Source organism: Ascaphus truei, chromosome 3, assembly GCF_040206685.1.
Source record: "Ascaphus truei isolate aAscTru1 chromosome 3, aAscTru1.hap1, whole genome shotgun sequence".
In the NCBI taxonomy this organism is placed as follows: domain Eukaryota; kingdom Metazoa; phylum Chordata; class Amphibia; order Anura; family Ascaphidae; genus Ascaphus; species Ascaphus truei.
Window position 1 is genome coordinate 111,654,320 of NC_134485.1, and position 17,530 is coordinate 111,671,849.

The 17,530-nt window shown below is 40.1% G+C and overlaps 1 protein-coding gene across 6 annotated transcripts in view; it reads left to right on the top strand.

Moving 5' to 3' along the window:
* Positions 1-17,530, top strand: part of MBTPS2 (membrane bound transcription factor peptidase, site 2) — an 83,303-nt gene that overhangs the window by 56,660 nt on the left and 9,113 nt on the right. For all 6 annotated transcript variants that reach the window (XM_075589356.1, XM_075589359.1, XM_075589355.1 and 3 more), the window contains exon 8: positions 14,534-14,714. In XM_075589356.1, coding sequence (XP_075445471.1) covers positions 14,534-14,714 — 181 coding nt within the window. The remainder of the gene's footprint in view (positions 1-14,533; positions 14,715-17,530) is intronic.

Genomic DNA, 17,530 nt, shown 5'->3' on the forward strand with positions numbered 1-17,530 from the left:
CTAATAAAACTTAAGTTGAAAAAAAAAAAAAAAAAAATAAGATAGTGCTGACAAGATGCTGATTTCTTCCCTGACTACTAATGTCTTGTTGCTTCCTGTTCTCAATGGGTTTCATTCAATGCATGTGTATTTTACACAAGACTTGGTCTATGTTAACTAATTTGATAACAGAGGTTTATTGATTAACAATTCATATAGCCATTTTTCTCTGGCAACAGTTACATTTTTTTTGTTAATTTGAGAGGTTGCAAGGCAATTGTTGAACAATTTATCTTGAAAATATTGTATATAAATACTGTTGTGCTTACATACTAAAGTGTTGATCTTTTTAAGGCTTAAAAATATCCCCAATATGTTATACTACACTCTTTCTCTAAGTATATCCTGTGCATGTTTAAATTAAAGCGATTCATAGATGTTGTAGTACATGAAGGTTCAAGACCATACGTATGTATATTTCTGTTTTATATGACAACTTGCTGAAAGTACCCGGCGTTGCTTGGGAATTCTAAGAAATCAACCTCATCCCTCCCCTCCTCCTCTCTCCCCCCCTACCCCCTTTCTCTCTCCCTCTCCCATCACTTTCCTTTAATACCTTTTGATGTTCCCAATTCTTTCCACCTCCCTCCTCTAGCATTCTTACTTTCTCCTCACGTGCCAACGGACTTCCTCACTTTCTTTCTTCGTCTGCTTTCTGTGTAAACGTTATAGCTATCTGACTCTCATTATGATGTCACAAGTATGATGTCAAGTGCCAGATATATGGCCTACCAGGTACAACATGCAGTGGCCCACATGACACCTAACATTCCTAGCAGTACCCCCTTTGGAGTGTTCGAGAGAATCCAAACCATGGCAGTTCGCCTTATTTTGATACATATAGTAATCCTTCAATGTTTGGTTGTTCTAGGTCTTATAGGTTTGGCGGGCATAATGAGACACACAGACAAAGATTCTATATATATATAATTTTAGGATACATGGAATATTGAAAAAATACAGTGGCAGGAATAGCGTAAACATAAGTAAATGGAAGGAGGAGTTTATAGTTTAGTTGGGATAGTATAGGTCCCTTCTTTATCAGTGTGTCTGATCATTGTTTCTCTCTCTCACTATAGATATATATATCTATAGATATGAAAGAGAGAGCGCAACCCCATAGCGCAATATGAAATTTATTATGATAGGGAAGAGATGAACAAGGGAATAAAGCGCACTTACAAAGTATATAACAACGGTTGTGCATAATATCACCACCACAATGAAGAAGCTGCATCCACAGATCTTCAGTTGGAAAGCCCACGGCCAGGAATGAAGAGTGTCCTGGAGCAGATGAATCACTTCACTGCTCCCAGCCCAAACAGTACACGTGGCACGAGCCGGCCACAATCGCGTCGTAACAGTGACGTAGTGTCTGGTGCCAAGTACTTCCTTACGCGTTTCGTCGCAGTCTGCGACTTCTTCAGAGGATTTATTTTCTGTGTGTCTTCCATTAAGGCAGCATCAGTTATTTAAAGGATTGTCAATCCAACTTGGTAGGATTAGCGCTACTATCTTTTCTTTGCATATATATATATATATATATATATATATACACACATACACACACACACACATCTGCTTGCTGTTGCTGAGTGGTGAGGGCAGTCGCTGCGCACAGCCAATCCCTCCCTGTCCCAGCCTGCTTCCCCCACCCCCCACATGGCTGAGCTCTACAGAGCAACTCCAAACAGACCGGAGCAGTCCGATTTCTCTCCCCTCACTCCACCCTCCAAGTATCAGGGATGAGTGTGTGTGCATGCGTGTTTTCTTTGGGAGCACCCTCTTCCCCCTAACCCCACCCCCTCTTTTTCTGCTTCCCATCTGCAAAAAGCTTTCAATAATGTCGGTGTATATAAAAAAGGAAAAACTATAGGTAGAAACAGACTACTATGGGACAAAAAAGGTGATAGATTTTTATTTTAATACACAGCTTTTACAGTTATTAACAGTAAACCTCACCATTATTAATGGAGTTTATAAAGAGTAAGCTACTTGGCAGAATAATAAGCATCCCTTTATTTTCTGAAGCTGGTAATGGCTGTAGTAATAGAATGTGGCAGTTGAGAACAGAAAGGTTTAGGCATATGTCTCAAGCAACAGGTTTCTACAATATATAGAGTAAGGGGAATGAACCCCATAATGTTCGGTGCTCTAGATAGTGTATATATATGGGTCAAAGTAATGATGGACCTTGGTTGCTTGAAAAACTTAGAATAGAGGCAATTCCACTGCAATAAACATATGTGGTACTAAGTAAATAAATGGAGCAACAATGATGCAGACTTAAACCTTTTGGGGGGGGGGGGCCCGTTGTACAGGGGGTTGGTAAAGAGACTGGATAAGGAGCCTTGTAAGAGACTCCTCTCCTGTACTCACAAATCAGTCAACCGCAACCTGCTGCCCTTAGCCCGCCTGGTATCTTCACTGCTTGCTCCTCTGCTGTACTCCCGGCGATTAATCCATGTGTGCGGCGCTGCGGTGTGACGTCATCATCATCGCCGACTTGGTGGATCCGGGAGCCTTTTGGATCAGTCAACTTTATCTATTTCACATTGCATGTTTTTATTAGAATCACTATCTTTCTTATTAACACACAATTATTTTTTATTTGACTCACGCTTTTATTTACAGAATTTGGGTACCGCTATGGGCACGAGCTTTGCTCCATCATACGCAAATTTATTTATGGGTTTATGGGAGTCACGTTTTATTTATCACAGTCACAATCCTTATCGTCACAATATCGTCTTCTACCGGCGATATATTGATGATTTGATTTTTATTTGGAGGGGAGACGAAAAATCTTTAGTTTCCTTTTTCACTTACCTTAATAATAACACATATAATATTAAATTCACCTTTGAGCACCACATTAATCATATTCACTTCTTGGACTTACTCCTGTATATTGACGCAAATAAAACTATACAATCGGATATATATAGGAAGCAGAATTCGAGAAACACATTACTATGTGCCCAGAGTTCCCACCCACGGTCATTGATCAGGAACATACCAGGGGCTCAATTTAATAGATTGAAAAAACTATGCTCAGATGATGAGGTGTTTCGGTCCCGTGCAAGGGAAATGTCTGATAGGTTTCTAGAGCGAGGGTATTCAGTAAAGGATATAGCAACCGCTTTTTCTAAAGCAGATAATACTGAGAGGAGTGAACTTGTGTGCAAAAAACCTAGGAAATATATTCCAAAAAAAGACAAAGAAATAATGGGGAGATCAAATAATAATAACAAAAGTCCCTTCTTTATCAGCACGTTTAGCTCACAATCTCAAGATATCTGCAACATAATTTCCAAACATTGGCATACACTATTATTGGACAAAGACATCCGCCCAATGTTGACACAAGGCCCCAGATTTTCCTATAGGAAAGCCAAGACTTTGGCATCACACTTATCACCCAGTATGTTCACTACTAAGTCCAACTCATCACAAATCTCGAGCATTCCAAAAGGGTTTTATAAATGTGGAACATGTTCTATGTGCAGGTACGCCAGTCAAAGGAAATATATTTCTTGTAATAATAACTCTAAGAAATACTACATCAAGTCTTTTCTTAATTGTAACATTTCATTTGTGATTTATATTCTTTTTTGTGGCTGCGGACAAAAATACATAGGCCGCACGATAAGATCACTCAGAATAAGAATATCTGAACATGTGAGGTTAATCAAGAAAGGGGATTTAAACCATCCAGTTCCTAGACACTTTGCACAATGCCAATATGGGGGCATTGAAAACTTTTCTTTTTCAGCCATTGAACATGTTCCCTGCCATCCCAGAGGTGGCAATAGGGAAAATGTGTTAAACAAACAAGAGATGTATTGGATATACACTCTCAGCACTCTCCATCCACACGGCATTAACCATGAGTGGGAGTTAAAACACTTCTTGCATGGTTGATGTCTATGGGGGTCTTGAGAGTGTGTCTCCATGCATTTCAACGTGAATACATCATTGTACCATCTTGATCAAATTTATCCTATTTAGTCCCTAATGTCATTTGTATACTTATGTATCTATTTAATTTTATTTTTATTATTTGTTTATCTTCATGACAGTTCCATTCCACCATTATCAGCATCCATTTTACATTGTTTGAGTGATATGTTTAACATAACCACTATATATATGATAAGGAACAAATTATATAATACTAAAATATTTGCAATATTGTTTATATTGTATACAATTTATTGGTATTACTATTTGAATATATGTGTATATCATATTATCATTATAACTTCGTTACCATTCAGGTTTATGTAAGTGCATATTCATCTTCAATGTATAACTATTGTTCATTAGGTCCTAAAAATTGGGATCTATATATACATGTATATGAACATGAATTCTTATTCCTCCTTCCACAATTCTGAATATGATTTCCAAGTGCAAAGGAATTATTTATCATATATGTGGGTTGCTGCACATTACTTGATTTTGTTTTTAATTTGGTTTTAACCCTTCATGTTGATTTTTTCTGTTATCACTGTTTTTTGTTATTACTGGTTTTAATATATGTTTGTTGTGTATTCACAATGTGTCCTTGTACTCAGGCACTATCTCCACAAAAGGGCTTAATTGTTAACAAGTAATTCATCAATTACTTTCTGCTGATCCAATTAATTATTCAGCCAATGGGAGACAGAAGCCTGCCTACTTAAGACACTTGAGAATAGATTCATGCTACTCTTTGATAAAGTTCCTAACGGAATGAAACGCGTTAGAGGATTTGAATCTCTGTAAATGTCCAGCACCAGGATTGAATAAATACCGATTTTAATTCAACCATAGCAGAGTTCCTTTGTAAGCAGTGACCGCCGAGACCTCTTTCTATCTGCAGGTTTCTACAATAAGTGACGTGTGTGTGTGTGTGTGTGTGTGTGTGTGTGTGTGTGTGTGGAGAGGGGGCTATATATTGGGAGATGGGCTGGTTATATGTATTGGAGGGATTAGTGGGGATTGTGGGGTTATTGCGGGGGGGGGGGTGAGGTAGGGTGTGGGGGGTGAAATACCTGTAAAGGGGGGGGGGTCCTACACTGGGGGAGGGGAGTGTTTGCATTTATAAATTATTATTTAGAAAAGTTGGAAATATAATTACAAAATCCATTTTTCTTATCTGTATATATTTACATTTATAAAATGATCAAGTGTACATATTCTGCCATAGTCCATAACTAAATCCCATGAATTTTGGGCGAAGGATTGGGGTGGGGGTGGATTTGTCGGGGGAGGGGGGAAGAATTACAACCGAAATACAAGGTGAAGGGAGCATCTTTTTTCTAAACTTTTGACAATTTACCCAGTTTTATATACCTGTTGCTCTTCTAATCCAAACCTAATTAGTAAAATTGATTTTTCTGTAAGCAGTAAGAAGCCTGGGGATTTATTTACAGATTGCCAAACAACTCTGAAATGCAAATCTGCTGTGGTTTCTTTTTGTTAGAGGACTGCTGTGCAGAGATCTTTAAATGATTTCCATTCTAATATCTTTGTGTTCGAATACTGGTAGCTGCAAAGATACAATTAATGTTATTAATAATTAGATATGCTTTCCTTGAATAGTCTCAGCAATTTAAAGCTGCAGACCAAGCAATATCCTACATGTTTTTTTTAATAAATAAATCAGTTCTGTTCTATGAGAAAATACTTGTAGCATTTAAAGTAAAAGAAAAAAAACAACACAATTTGTTTGCTTCTCAATGTTCTTTTTTTTTTATTATTGATTTTCCAACATTGCTGGTAAACATGAGCAATTTCAACAACTCTGACATTTTAATGTATTATAATGTAACAAGCATTTTTTTGTTTCTATAGCAACCATTTACAAAGTCACATCCCCTTCCTCTTCTGAAACAGGCTTTGGCACACCCCTTTTCGAGCCCTGCCCTCTCTCTAGCAGTGCACCAATTGTATCTAGTGACTGCCTGGTCACATGATCTTCCCCACAGAACTTTGCATCTTCGGTCCTGTTTTGCTGCACTGACAGTCATTTAGCGAATCCCCGATCTTTCTCCGATCGATCACAGGAGAACGGATCGATCCGCAACTTAACTAATGACTTATTGTGTGGATTGTATTGATGCACATATTAAATGGAAACTTTATTATTTTTTAAATGGCAGCTTGGACTGCTGCTTTAATGCACTAAGGCCCGTAATATAGTGCGCGCGTTTGCTTCGCCATGTGCGGGGGGCACTTAGAATTATATGTGTTAAGCCTGACTTTATATAGTTCAGCCGTGCGTGCATGGCAGATCGGAGGAAAGACTCTGAACAGTCTTTTTGCGCTGCTGCCGCTTGACGTCACACTCTATTACCCAATCAGGATATACAGGTAAACCCCGTTATAGCGCGGTCCTCGGGGTCCACCCCAAGACCACCGCGTTAGTAACAGGGTCGCGCTAATTGTAAAAAAAATGGCCGCCGCGCACCTGATCGGGAGGGAGTGAGGAGGGAAGGAAGAGGTGGCCGGAAGCCCTACACGTCCCCTAGCAACGGCTGGGCAACCTGCTCCTTACCTCCCACCACGGCATCCATTTCCTCCCCCCCCAGGCCCCCACACGTGTATTCAGTCTATCATAATATTCTTTAATGTCTATTTTGTCCGTGACCAATAAAGAATTGAATTGAATAGAAGAAAAACGCGACGCTGCTACAGGGTCAGTCACGTGTGTCAGAGGAGCTGGGTCACGTCCTCAGCCGTGTGGAGGCCCTCCGAGTCACAGCCTGTTCCTCACCCCTCCTCATTCCGACCCCCCCCCCTCGTCCCGACACCCCCTCCTCCTCCCGACACCGCCCTCCTCCCGACAACCTCCCTCCTCCTAATGCCAGCTCTGCTTCGATCGCAGCAGCCGACACCAAAGGTGGGGAGTGGGAGGTGTGGTGTAGTGTGCTTTGAGAGTGTGTTGTGAGAGCTGTGTGCTGTGAGAGTGTGCTGTGAGTGCTGTGTGGTGTGAGAGCTGAGTGCTGTTTGAACTGACTGCTGTTTGAGCTGAGTGCTGTGTGAGCTGAGTGCTGTGTGTGCTGTGTGAGTGTGCTGTGAGAGTGTGCAGTGAGAGTGAGTGCTGGGAGTGTGTGCAGTGTGCTGTGAGCAGTGTGCAGTGTAGAGTGTGTGCAGTGTAGAGTGAGTGCTGGGAGTGTGTAGAGTGTGCAGTGTGCTGTGCAGTGTAGAGTGTGTGCAGTGTAGAGTGTGTGCAGTGTAGAGTGTGTGCAGTGTGCAGTGAGAGAGTGTGCAGTGTGTGCAGTGTGTGCAGTGTGTGCAGTGTGTGCAGTGTGTGCAGTGTGTGCAGTGTGCAAAAAAAAAATTCATTTAAAAATTTTATTATTTTTTTATTTTTTTAAACGGGAGCCACGGGCAAACCGCGTTATAACCGATTCGCGTTATAACGGGTCGCGCTATAACGGGGTTTACCTGTATGTATATTATGTGTGTGTAAGGGGGGTGTCCACCCTACACCCTACACAAGTGAGTTGGTTGGGATACAAAGGATTTAACTATTTCTACATCTATTTCCACAAAAAATTGTTGCTACCACTGTTTACCCATATCTTTTCCCCAAGTCTTCTAAACTGATCTCTTTCTCTCTGTAGAAAATGTACTAAAAAAATCTTCACTTTGTCCCAATGTTCTTTTTGTATTAAGTATACAGCAGTGTCGTGGCAAATGAAATATCCCTTAAGGTGTGTATTTTCTGGGAAACATTTATGTTGCTTAAAGGCATTTTTAACTAATGATAACAAGACTTTGGCAATTTCAGGACGGTAGAAAAAACTCAGTAGTAACCACGATGCAGCTCCAGTACAGTCATCAGAAAGCAGATGTCAACCTTTGTGAAATAATAGCACCACAGATAGTACAAAAAACAGTAATTGTAATGAATCAGAGTGTGACATCATGGCCACGCCCATCTGTTGCTCACATTACTGAACTCTATACACACAAAACGTGTGTTTCACGTGCACGAGCTGTAGCACTCGCGCGTTCGCATGCACAGACGCAGCTACTATAAAACAAGCCTAAGTTGTTGCTGTGCATTTGCAACTAACCCTCCAAACAACTTAAATATAATAATGTTTCTTCAACCATATACTAATTTAGTTACATGCTAGATGCATCAAGTGCAGAATGTCCATGTTAAGCCCTTTACTATTCTTGCTGTTTATAGTACCCGGTTTATTAGGCCTCGTTCAGGGCGCAGGCTTCGGAGGGAGGGCGTGCTGCCGTGCGAGCTGCCGTGGGACACAATGTATTCAAATTGAATACTGGTTGTCAGGGTAGCAGCTGCACTGTCTCCGAAGTACGGAGTTGACACTGGCTACAGTTTCAATAAACAAAAAATTCGTTTTTTGAAGCTGCAGCAGCATCATTGGGACCTAGGCAGCCAATGAAATCATTCTTGAGAATGATTTCAAGACTGCAACTAGGATCCCTAAGCTCCCTTCTGTAGCCCCGCCCCTCCCCGCCTCCTCAACTCCTGAAAAAGTCTACTGGGGAGGATGAACACACATCGCCCAGCAGACTGCCGCCCTCCCGAACGCCCTCCCTCCAACTCCTGCCTCTGGCACCCTGAACGAGGCCTTACTTTGTGTCAGGAATAGCCCTGACATAGTTTCCTAAATCTCTCTCACACAGTTCCTGTGTCTGTCCACCGGGTGTGCTGCTGTTTCTGTCTGCTCTGGGTTTTCCTGTCTTCTGTCCATGCTTGCCTTTATAGTTTCCTGTTTCCTGTTTCCTGCACCTCTTTGCCTTTGTTTTATGTGCCTCACTCCCTCTGCTTGATCTGATACGTTCCTGTTCCTGTATTAGTCCTGCCACATATTAAAGGACCATGCCTACAACTTGCTTGTCCCCGTTTGTCCTGCTCCCCAGTCTTGTTCCCTTGTCCAGTCCTATTCCCCTGCCCTGTTCCTGCCTTCCTGCTGCCAACCTCTGCCTGTGACCCCGACTATGATTCCTGCTGCCAGACCTGGACCCTTTTCTGTGACCCCCAACTTCCCGGGCCTGCCCCCTGCTGTTCTGGCCATCGAGGTCCTACCTGCACCTGGAGTCCGTGACACTTTGCTTATATTGCTTACATGTCAGGCTATTGCTTACTAAAGGGACATTCTCATATTGATATTCTGGTAGTACTTTGAATTGAACACTGCTTTTCAAGTGGATGTTAGATCTGGCTAACGGTCTTATTACCAAAAGACATTAAATCAAGATTGTAAAGACCCTCCAAAGCAATTGTATATGTGAAAATGATTAAAGTATTTTTTTTTTTTTTAAATTGTTGGTCAACTATATTTAACCTAATAGACATGCCACTGTCCTTAGTTCACATTAGTCCTAGGCAGTGCTCTCCCTTTACATTCCCAGTGGCAGCACCTTGTGATTATGGACTAGTAACTCTGTGGCAAATTTACAAAGCTCAGGATGTCGATCATAGTGGACCAGCGACTCACTTCATGTAGACCAGCGGGACATCTGGCCCTGCAGCGGATGGAGGCCCGCCCTGGCGGTCTGAACCCAGAAGTCAAGGCCAATTTAATCTTCAGGACATCTGGGTGGGCTCCTCTCCGCCGAGCAGGGCCTGGATTGACCCTGCACTCCCCCTTGACAAGTGGGGGAGGGGTGACAAGAGGGGAAGTGGGAGTGGGGGGGGGGCGGAGAGAGTTTGTGGTGGGGGAGGAAGAGAGGAAAGGACTGCAGGGGGAGGAAGAGAGGAGGGGGAGTAATAAATTGTATTTTTCAACTTCAGTAGTGGTTCAAATGAGCCTTAGGATGAAGTCTGCAAAAGTATATCCTACTGTAGGTGGTACCTAAAGTCTGAGCCCCCCTGTACTAAGTAGTAGTCTTGAAGGTTTTATGGGTGTAGTACCACAGCAAAAATCGGGGTCTTGAATTGCAGATGTTAAAAGGGTGAATAGTAAGTAAGTGAAAATGTTAACAATGACGAAGCACAAGTGATAAAATGTTTTTGAAAGAAAGCTTAACTATATTATGTACAGTAAGTATATATTGCATATTAACCATTCAGTCTGGGGCTCTCAAAAAGTTAAATCTAAGTGAAGTGTTCATTAGCACTTCCATTGCGGAAGGGGACTTTCCATTTCTCTTTAATTAGTTTTCAGCCTCTCTAGCACTGAAAGGGTGTTATATAAAGTACCCCTTAATGTGACCTTTCTGAAAAGTGGGCTCATGGTAATAACCTTAAACTTTCTCTGTCAGAAGGGCCAGCAACACTATTTTTGCTTTGCTGATTTAGAATTTATTTTTTAAATATTTTATGCTATATCCGTTATTACATTTTAAACAAACGTAATATCAATCAATTCTTTTATATCTGAAAGTAATCTAATAATCACCTATATTTCAGCAATTTTTGCTGGGACTGCAGCGTCAAAGACTTGTTCCATGTCCAAACCTCCTAGTTACAGCAGGCGCTTCGAAATACGTTTGGCTTATGGCTCTTGCCATGTGGTGTACCTCCCTATAAACAGTTTTGATATGTTTGCCAATATGGCATGGACTTGTGATTGCAGAATTATATGTACAATAATGCATACTTTGTCTAATGACATGAGGAAAGAAATAAGACAGCTAAAAAAGACCTACCTGTACAGCCTCTTATTGTGGATTTAAGTATTTATGCCACAGAATGCAATTTCGAGTACCCTTGATCTGTTAAGTGGTGAATGTTATATCCTGACAATATCATAATAATTATAGTAATCAATATCAAACTTGCAAAGCCATCCTTTCTTGGGTAGTAACTTGATTAAAATTGATTTATAATGTTCTATTGACTGCATTACATTGTATGGTTTATATATGTTATTTATATGCCACGTATAGCAACTTAAAAACACATACATACCAAATAGCAATGTCTATGCACAAACCAATACATGTATGATGTATATGTACATGTGCATGTATGATGTTTATGTGCATATGTTAATGTAATATATCATATGGAGATGCTTGTGTTGAGATTGATTGCCTCCATTTACCACTAACTCAAGCGGCTGAAGAAAGGTCAAACATAACGTTGGAAAACCTAGAACCTTTCAACAATGAATTTTAAAATTGGATAACTCCCCTGACTGTCATCTCAATCTACAGCAATATCAGTCAATTAGCATTTTGTTATCTATATTCTCCTTTGATAAATCTACTGTAGCCTTTTATTGTAATCAAAACCCAGGCTGTGGGATCTGCACATTAATCTCTACAACTGGGCATTGTGGCTTAAAATGACATGAGATTTGCTTTTGAATATCAATGTATCAAGATTTTATTTGTCCATTTTATTCTGCTTCAATTAACAGTCAATACAAGGAGTGATTTAATGGGGCAATAGGAGCAATCAGGCTAGTTTATACTAAACCAGTGTTTTTTAACCTTTTTTTGGTTAAGGAACCCTATTGTGAAATTCTGAGGATTCTCAACCCTCTCCAATAGCACATCTGAGATCAGATGCATTGTAAGGAACCTAAATCCCCTCTAATAGCGCATCTGAGATCAGATTCATTGTAAGGAACCCCAATCCTCTCTAATAGCGCGTGTGAGTTCAGATGCATTGTAAATTCTTCTGCATTTGGTACAATTTTCAAATGACCTGAACATTGCAGGGAACCCTTTATGGATCACCTAGGAAGCAATGTTGAAAAACACTACTAAACACATGTACTGTCATTTATAGGGTGACCCTGACTATAAGGCAACCCCATAATTTCAGTAGTAGTTGGAAAGAGAAGTGACTGTATGTATGTGTATGTATGTATGTATGTATATAATATCTATATATATATATATATATATATATATATATATATATATATAATCCAATGCACACGGCACACCATTTGCAAGTAAATAAGTTGTGGAGCTTATCCCATAAAGCAATAACAGACCATACGATACCGGTTGCAACACGACATCAAGGGGCAGCACGCAGGTAAGTAAATCATAAATTTTCTATATTTAATAGAAGACACAAAAACCGACGTGTCGTGTTGCAACCGGTATCGTATGGTCTATATATATATATATATATATATATATATATATATAAAGAAAACAGAGAGCGCACGCCCCATAGCGTAATCTAGTACATTTAATAACAAATAGGGAATAGGAGAGGGATTAAAAACACTCACAAAGTGAATTTAAAAAACACGCAATTTGTGATAATAATCACCACCACGAGGCAAACACCGTCCAGGATCGCGTAGACAGTCCAAGGATTAACCACTGGTTACCAGGAACAGTTCATCCCCCATAGGTTGCCGCAGAAGATGTTCCATGAATCCGCTTTCAATAAGCAAACGAGCTGGCCTCAGTAATACACCATGCGCGCTTCGGCCGTAATGTCGTAATAGGCGTCCCTGACGCGTTTCGTCACAACTAAGCAACTTTATCAAAGGGAACTTTATCCCATTGGAAGTGGTTTTTCCATCTGAGAGCAGCCTTGGACCCCTGGACTGTGTACTTTTTAATTTATCCATCAGGACTTAATTTTATTTATTTTTATTTATAAAAATATTTTACCAGGAAGTAATACATTGAGAGTTACCTCTCGTTTTCAAGTATGTCCTGGGCACAGAGTAAAACAAATAATACATGGTTACAAGTACAGTTACATAAATGAGCAGGGTATACATTATATACAAGACATTGTGTGCACAGTTAAAGAAAATATATATTATGGGCTTATGAAACCGTTACAGACCAGATTAAAATGTGAGACAGCCTTAGATTTGAAAGAACTTAAACTGGTGGTGGATGTGAGAGTCTCTGGTAGGTTGTTCCAGTTTTGGGGTGCACGGGAGAAGGAGGAACGTCCGGATACTTTTTTGAGCCTTGGGACCATGAACAGTCTTTTGGAGTCTGATCTCAGGTGATAGGTGCTGCAAGTGGTAGGGTTGAGGAGCTTGTTCAGGTAGCTGGGTAGCTTGCCCATGAAGAATTTAAAGGCAAGACAGGAAATGTGAACTTTGCGCCTAGACTCTAGTGTTGACCAATCTAGTTCTTTGAGCATTTCGCAGTGATGTGTTGTAGTTGCATTGGAGAACAAAACGACAAATTGAATTGTAGAGGGTGTCAAGTTTGCTAAGGTGGGTTTGAGGTGCCGAGCCATATACTATGTCTCCATAGTCAATAATTGGCATTAGCATTTGCTGTGCGATGATGATAATGGTGAAAGGCGAGGTTGCAGACCTGCCTAAGACATGCAAATGAGCATACAGTTATATTTCCATTTGCTATATGCTGCTGTGCTGTGGAGGGTTTTGGTCACTTTTTTTACCCACCATAACTTAAATATATATATATATATATATATATATATTCCAAAAATACCGGTAGAAGCACGACAGCACACAGGTAAGTTGATCACAAGTTCTTTGTATTGAAAAAAAGACACAAAAAATGTTTTTTGTGTCTTTTTTTCAATACAAAGAACTTGTGATCAACTTACCTGTGTGCTGTCGTGCTTCAACCGGTATTTTTGGAATATATATATATATACAGTGTTCGACAAACCTATACATTTGCACGCCCCGGGTGAGTGGATTTAACATCGTGGCGAGCTCCTATTGGCCCAAGCAGCACACGTGTGGTACTAGGTGGCGAGTAGATTTTTTTGTTCGGCGAGTAGATTTTTTGGTGATTTGTCGACCACTGCATATATATATATATATATATATATATATATATATATATATATATATATATATATATCCCCAGTCCATTCATGCTCATATTTTATTGTTTAGTTAACAGTTTGCGCCTGTGTTTTCCCCTTTTCCCTATATATTTGCTATTGTGTGTAGTTTAACACCTAGGCAGCAATTGTTACTATTTTATTGTTTAAATGTTTTAATTTGCGCACTTAGTATTTTATAGTTTACATATATATATATATATATATATATATATATATATGAAATATATATATTTCATACACATACACATACACACACTGTCTCTGTCTGTCTTTTTCTTTCTGTCTATGTCTCTGTGGTCTCTTGGTTTGAGCTTCCTGCCACAAGCAACATAGCTGCTTCAGCCCCCAAGGTGGAGCTTCCTCCGTTTTATCCTCCTACCTCATATATCCGACTATTGATTGCTTTGCAAAGTGGGCGGGCCACTTAACTTTATTGAAAAAAAGTATTGGCTTATAATCGGGTAAAACCAGTATTTTGCATAAACCAATGATGATTTATTTTGCTGTAATTTTCCACCACTTTTTATGCATCGGATAACCTGTTACAACAATGCTGCTGTTAGCCTAGTCTGTCTAAGAAAATGTGTTCTTTTCATGGAACACAATAAAGGAGCAGATTATAATTAACAGGCTATCAATCAACAACATTAAAAGCAGACTCATTGCTTTAAACCTCATGACTAATTTCAAAACACTGGTGTTGTAGCCCTTTGTTCCTCTCATTTCATCCTCTTTTACTGTATCTGTGTTTAGGATTCTCCTGCCAGTGGACCAAGGGGACTGTTTGTCCGAGACCTTGTCACCCTTCTGCAGGACTGCCCAGTGACAGGTGTGGATGACTGGCATTCATGTCTTGCAGAAATCTCCCAAAAGCCACAGATTGGTTACTGCGTAAACACTGCCATCCTCCAGCAGCTTCACTTCCCTAGCAGAGGTACAGTCCAACATTGTGGTAGAGAATATTTTGAGTAAAATGAACTGTCCGTCTATTCTTGATTCCTAACTGCAACTTTGTCCATTTATAATTGTGCAAAACATTTGAGATGTAATGCTGCATACCATAAAAACACAATACAACCATACCCCGGTTTAAAGACACACTCACTTTATGTACACTCGCGAGTAAGGACATATCGCCAAATAGGCAAACTGCAGCTTGCGCATGCGCCTGTCAGCACGTCCTGAACAGCAATACCGGCTCCATACCTGTACCGAAGCTATGCGCAAGCGGGGAGACTATAGAGCCAGTTACAAATGCGTTATTTACATCAGTTGTGCACGTATATGTCGATTGCAGTACAGTACATGCATCGATAAGTGGAAAAAAGATAGTGCTTCACTTTAAGTACATTTTCACTTTACATACAAGCTCTGGACCCATTGCGTACGTTAATGCGGGGTATATATTGCCTGTAATATACTTGCAGTTACCGGTGCTCCTGGTTCAGGGGATACCTGTCTAAGAGAAATCCAAGAACTATATGAAAAAATAGATGTTCCTGGGCACTACGGAATTTTAAAAATGAATTTATTCGGTCAGCAAACACAACGTTTCAACCAACTGTGTGGTCTTTCTCAAATGAATAGAATACACAAAACTGAAAAGTCCACAGGGACTACTTATGTAGGACTTTTCACAGTTTTGGGTATTCTATTCACTTGAGAGACCACGTAGTTGTGCAAAGCAACTTTAAGGATTGTTTACCCATGTACCCTACACATCACTAACACATAAAATATTTGCTGTATAACGGAACTAGCCAGGCTTGCGCAGATGTATCGCATTTTCTCTTGGTGTGTTATGTTCTTCTCTGTTCATATTGTAGGTGGACAGAGACTAAAAATCGTAGGGCGAGACTTACATTTTTTTTATTTTCACTCTCCTGGCTTCCTATCAAATCACGCATCTCGCACTCAATTCTCCTCCTCAGTTTTAAAGCTTTACACTCTTCTGCTCCTACTTACATCTCATCCCTAATTTCTCGCTATGCACCATCCCGACTCTTGCGTTCTGCTCAAGGATGTCTTCTCTCTACCCCCTTGGCATCTAAAGCCCTCTCCCGCCTTAAACCTTTCTCATTGACTGCCCCACACCTCTGGAATGCCCTTCCCCTTAATACCCGACTAGCACCCTCTCTATCCACCTTTAAGACCCACCTTAAGACACACTTGTTTAAAGAAGCATATGAGTAGCACCATGGCTAATACTATACACGATACATAAAACTTGGCCCCCTGCAGACACACTTACCAGAATCATTTATATGATTGTCACGTGTATTACTAATGTGAAGCGCTATGTACACTAAATGGCGCTATATAAAAAAAGACATACATACATACATACATTTTCAGGGTATGCAGACTAATTTGGCTATTTTTGAGGTTATTTGGAATGGGAGAAACAGTGGGCAGAGAGCATGAGGCAGGCAGGAACAAATGAGCAGGGCCCATATTTTGTGAGCATTGCTATTCCAGAAGACCCTTTCCAGCAACAGAAGGTACCTTATGGAATAACACAGATTACGAAATATGGACCCGGATCCCTCAATGCCAGACAGTTTGATTTGTTTGAGGGGCAGCCTGACTCGCAGAAATGCCCTCTGATGAGCATCCTGAGAAGATGTATATGAGTGCAAAGAAATGTGTTGAAATAGAGCATCTGCGCGTCACTGTTTCGGATATATAAAGCTTTTTAATCCCTAGGGCCACCAACAGGTCAGATTTTCAGGATATCCCTGCTTCAGCACAGTTAGCTCACTCAGTGGCTCAGCCAGAATAAGGAAATGACCAATAATGTCTCTCTTGTAGTTGATCCTATTACTCCAACCCAGAAAGTACTGGCTGATTCACATCTAACTTTTACAGATATATTGAACTTCGTAATTATAATGATGTTGACTTTTTTTTAAAAGGACAGATGACTATGCCACCTATAACTGTGTTATTTACCTGCCAACACTTGTTTTATGCAAGTAATGGCTTTGTCAACTAGGCTACTATATTACACTTCCTGATAAAAAATGCATAGGGCATATCGACTTCTATATTGTGTGCATGAAAGGAATCTGACTGGTTAAACACACCCAAATTGGGTCACTCTGCACTCGCTAAATATCAGGCTGTACCGATCAGCAGAGTCATTTCTGTTTTAACTCACTGTGAATCTAGTATTGCCCGCAGTTGATTTCTTGCATAGGAAAATTTAGCAAGCTTGTGCACATCTTTTTTCAGCTTTCCATGAAAATATGCAATTCGCAACAATTATAATTAAATCAATAAGTGCAATGTTATTTGTACGTACAGGATCTTAGGATAAAAACTAACACATATTGGCAAAATGCTTGGCATTTATATAGTTCCTTACTTTAGTGATATATTGCCTAAATAAAAAAAAGTTTTACATTTTCTTGAGCCTCAGAGGGCATATAGTATTTGGTTTGCTCTCCGCCCCATTGACAATTGCCACAAAGTCAAGACACATAGATTAACTACTGTACACTGCATGTTGTTTACCAGCAGAAAGTTAGCATTTCTGTCCAAGCCAGATCTCCATCAGAGAGAATAACAAGTGACCAAACTTGGAATGAAACAGAATATCTACTAGTACCTATTAAATCTGTTTGGCTTTACTCTTTGCAAGCAATGTGTCTATATGTGTTTATTATATTACCTAGCATATTGGCAAGTGCTGGTCTTCACCAAACCACCATGTTTTGTGCTTTTTCAATAAATGTCCAAGTGTTATTG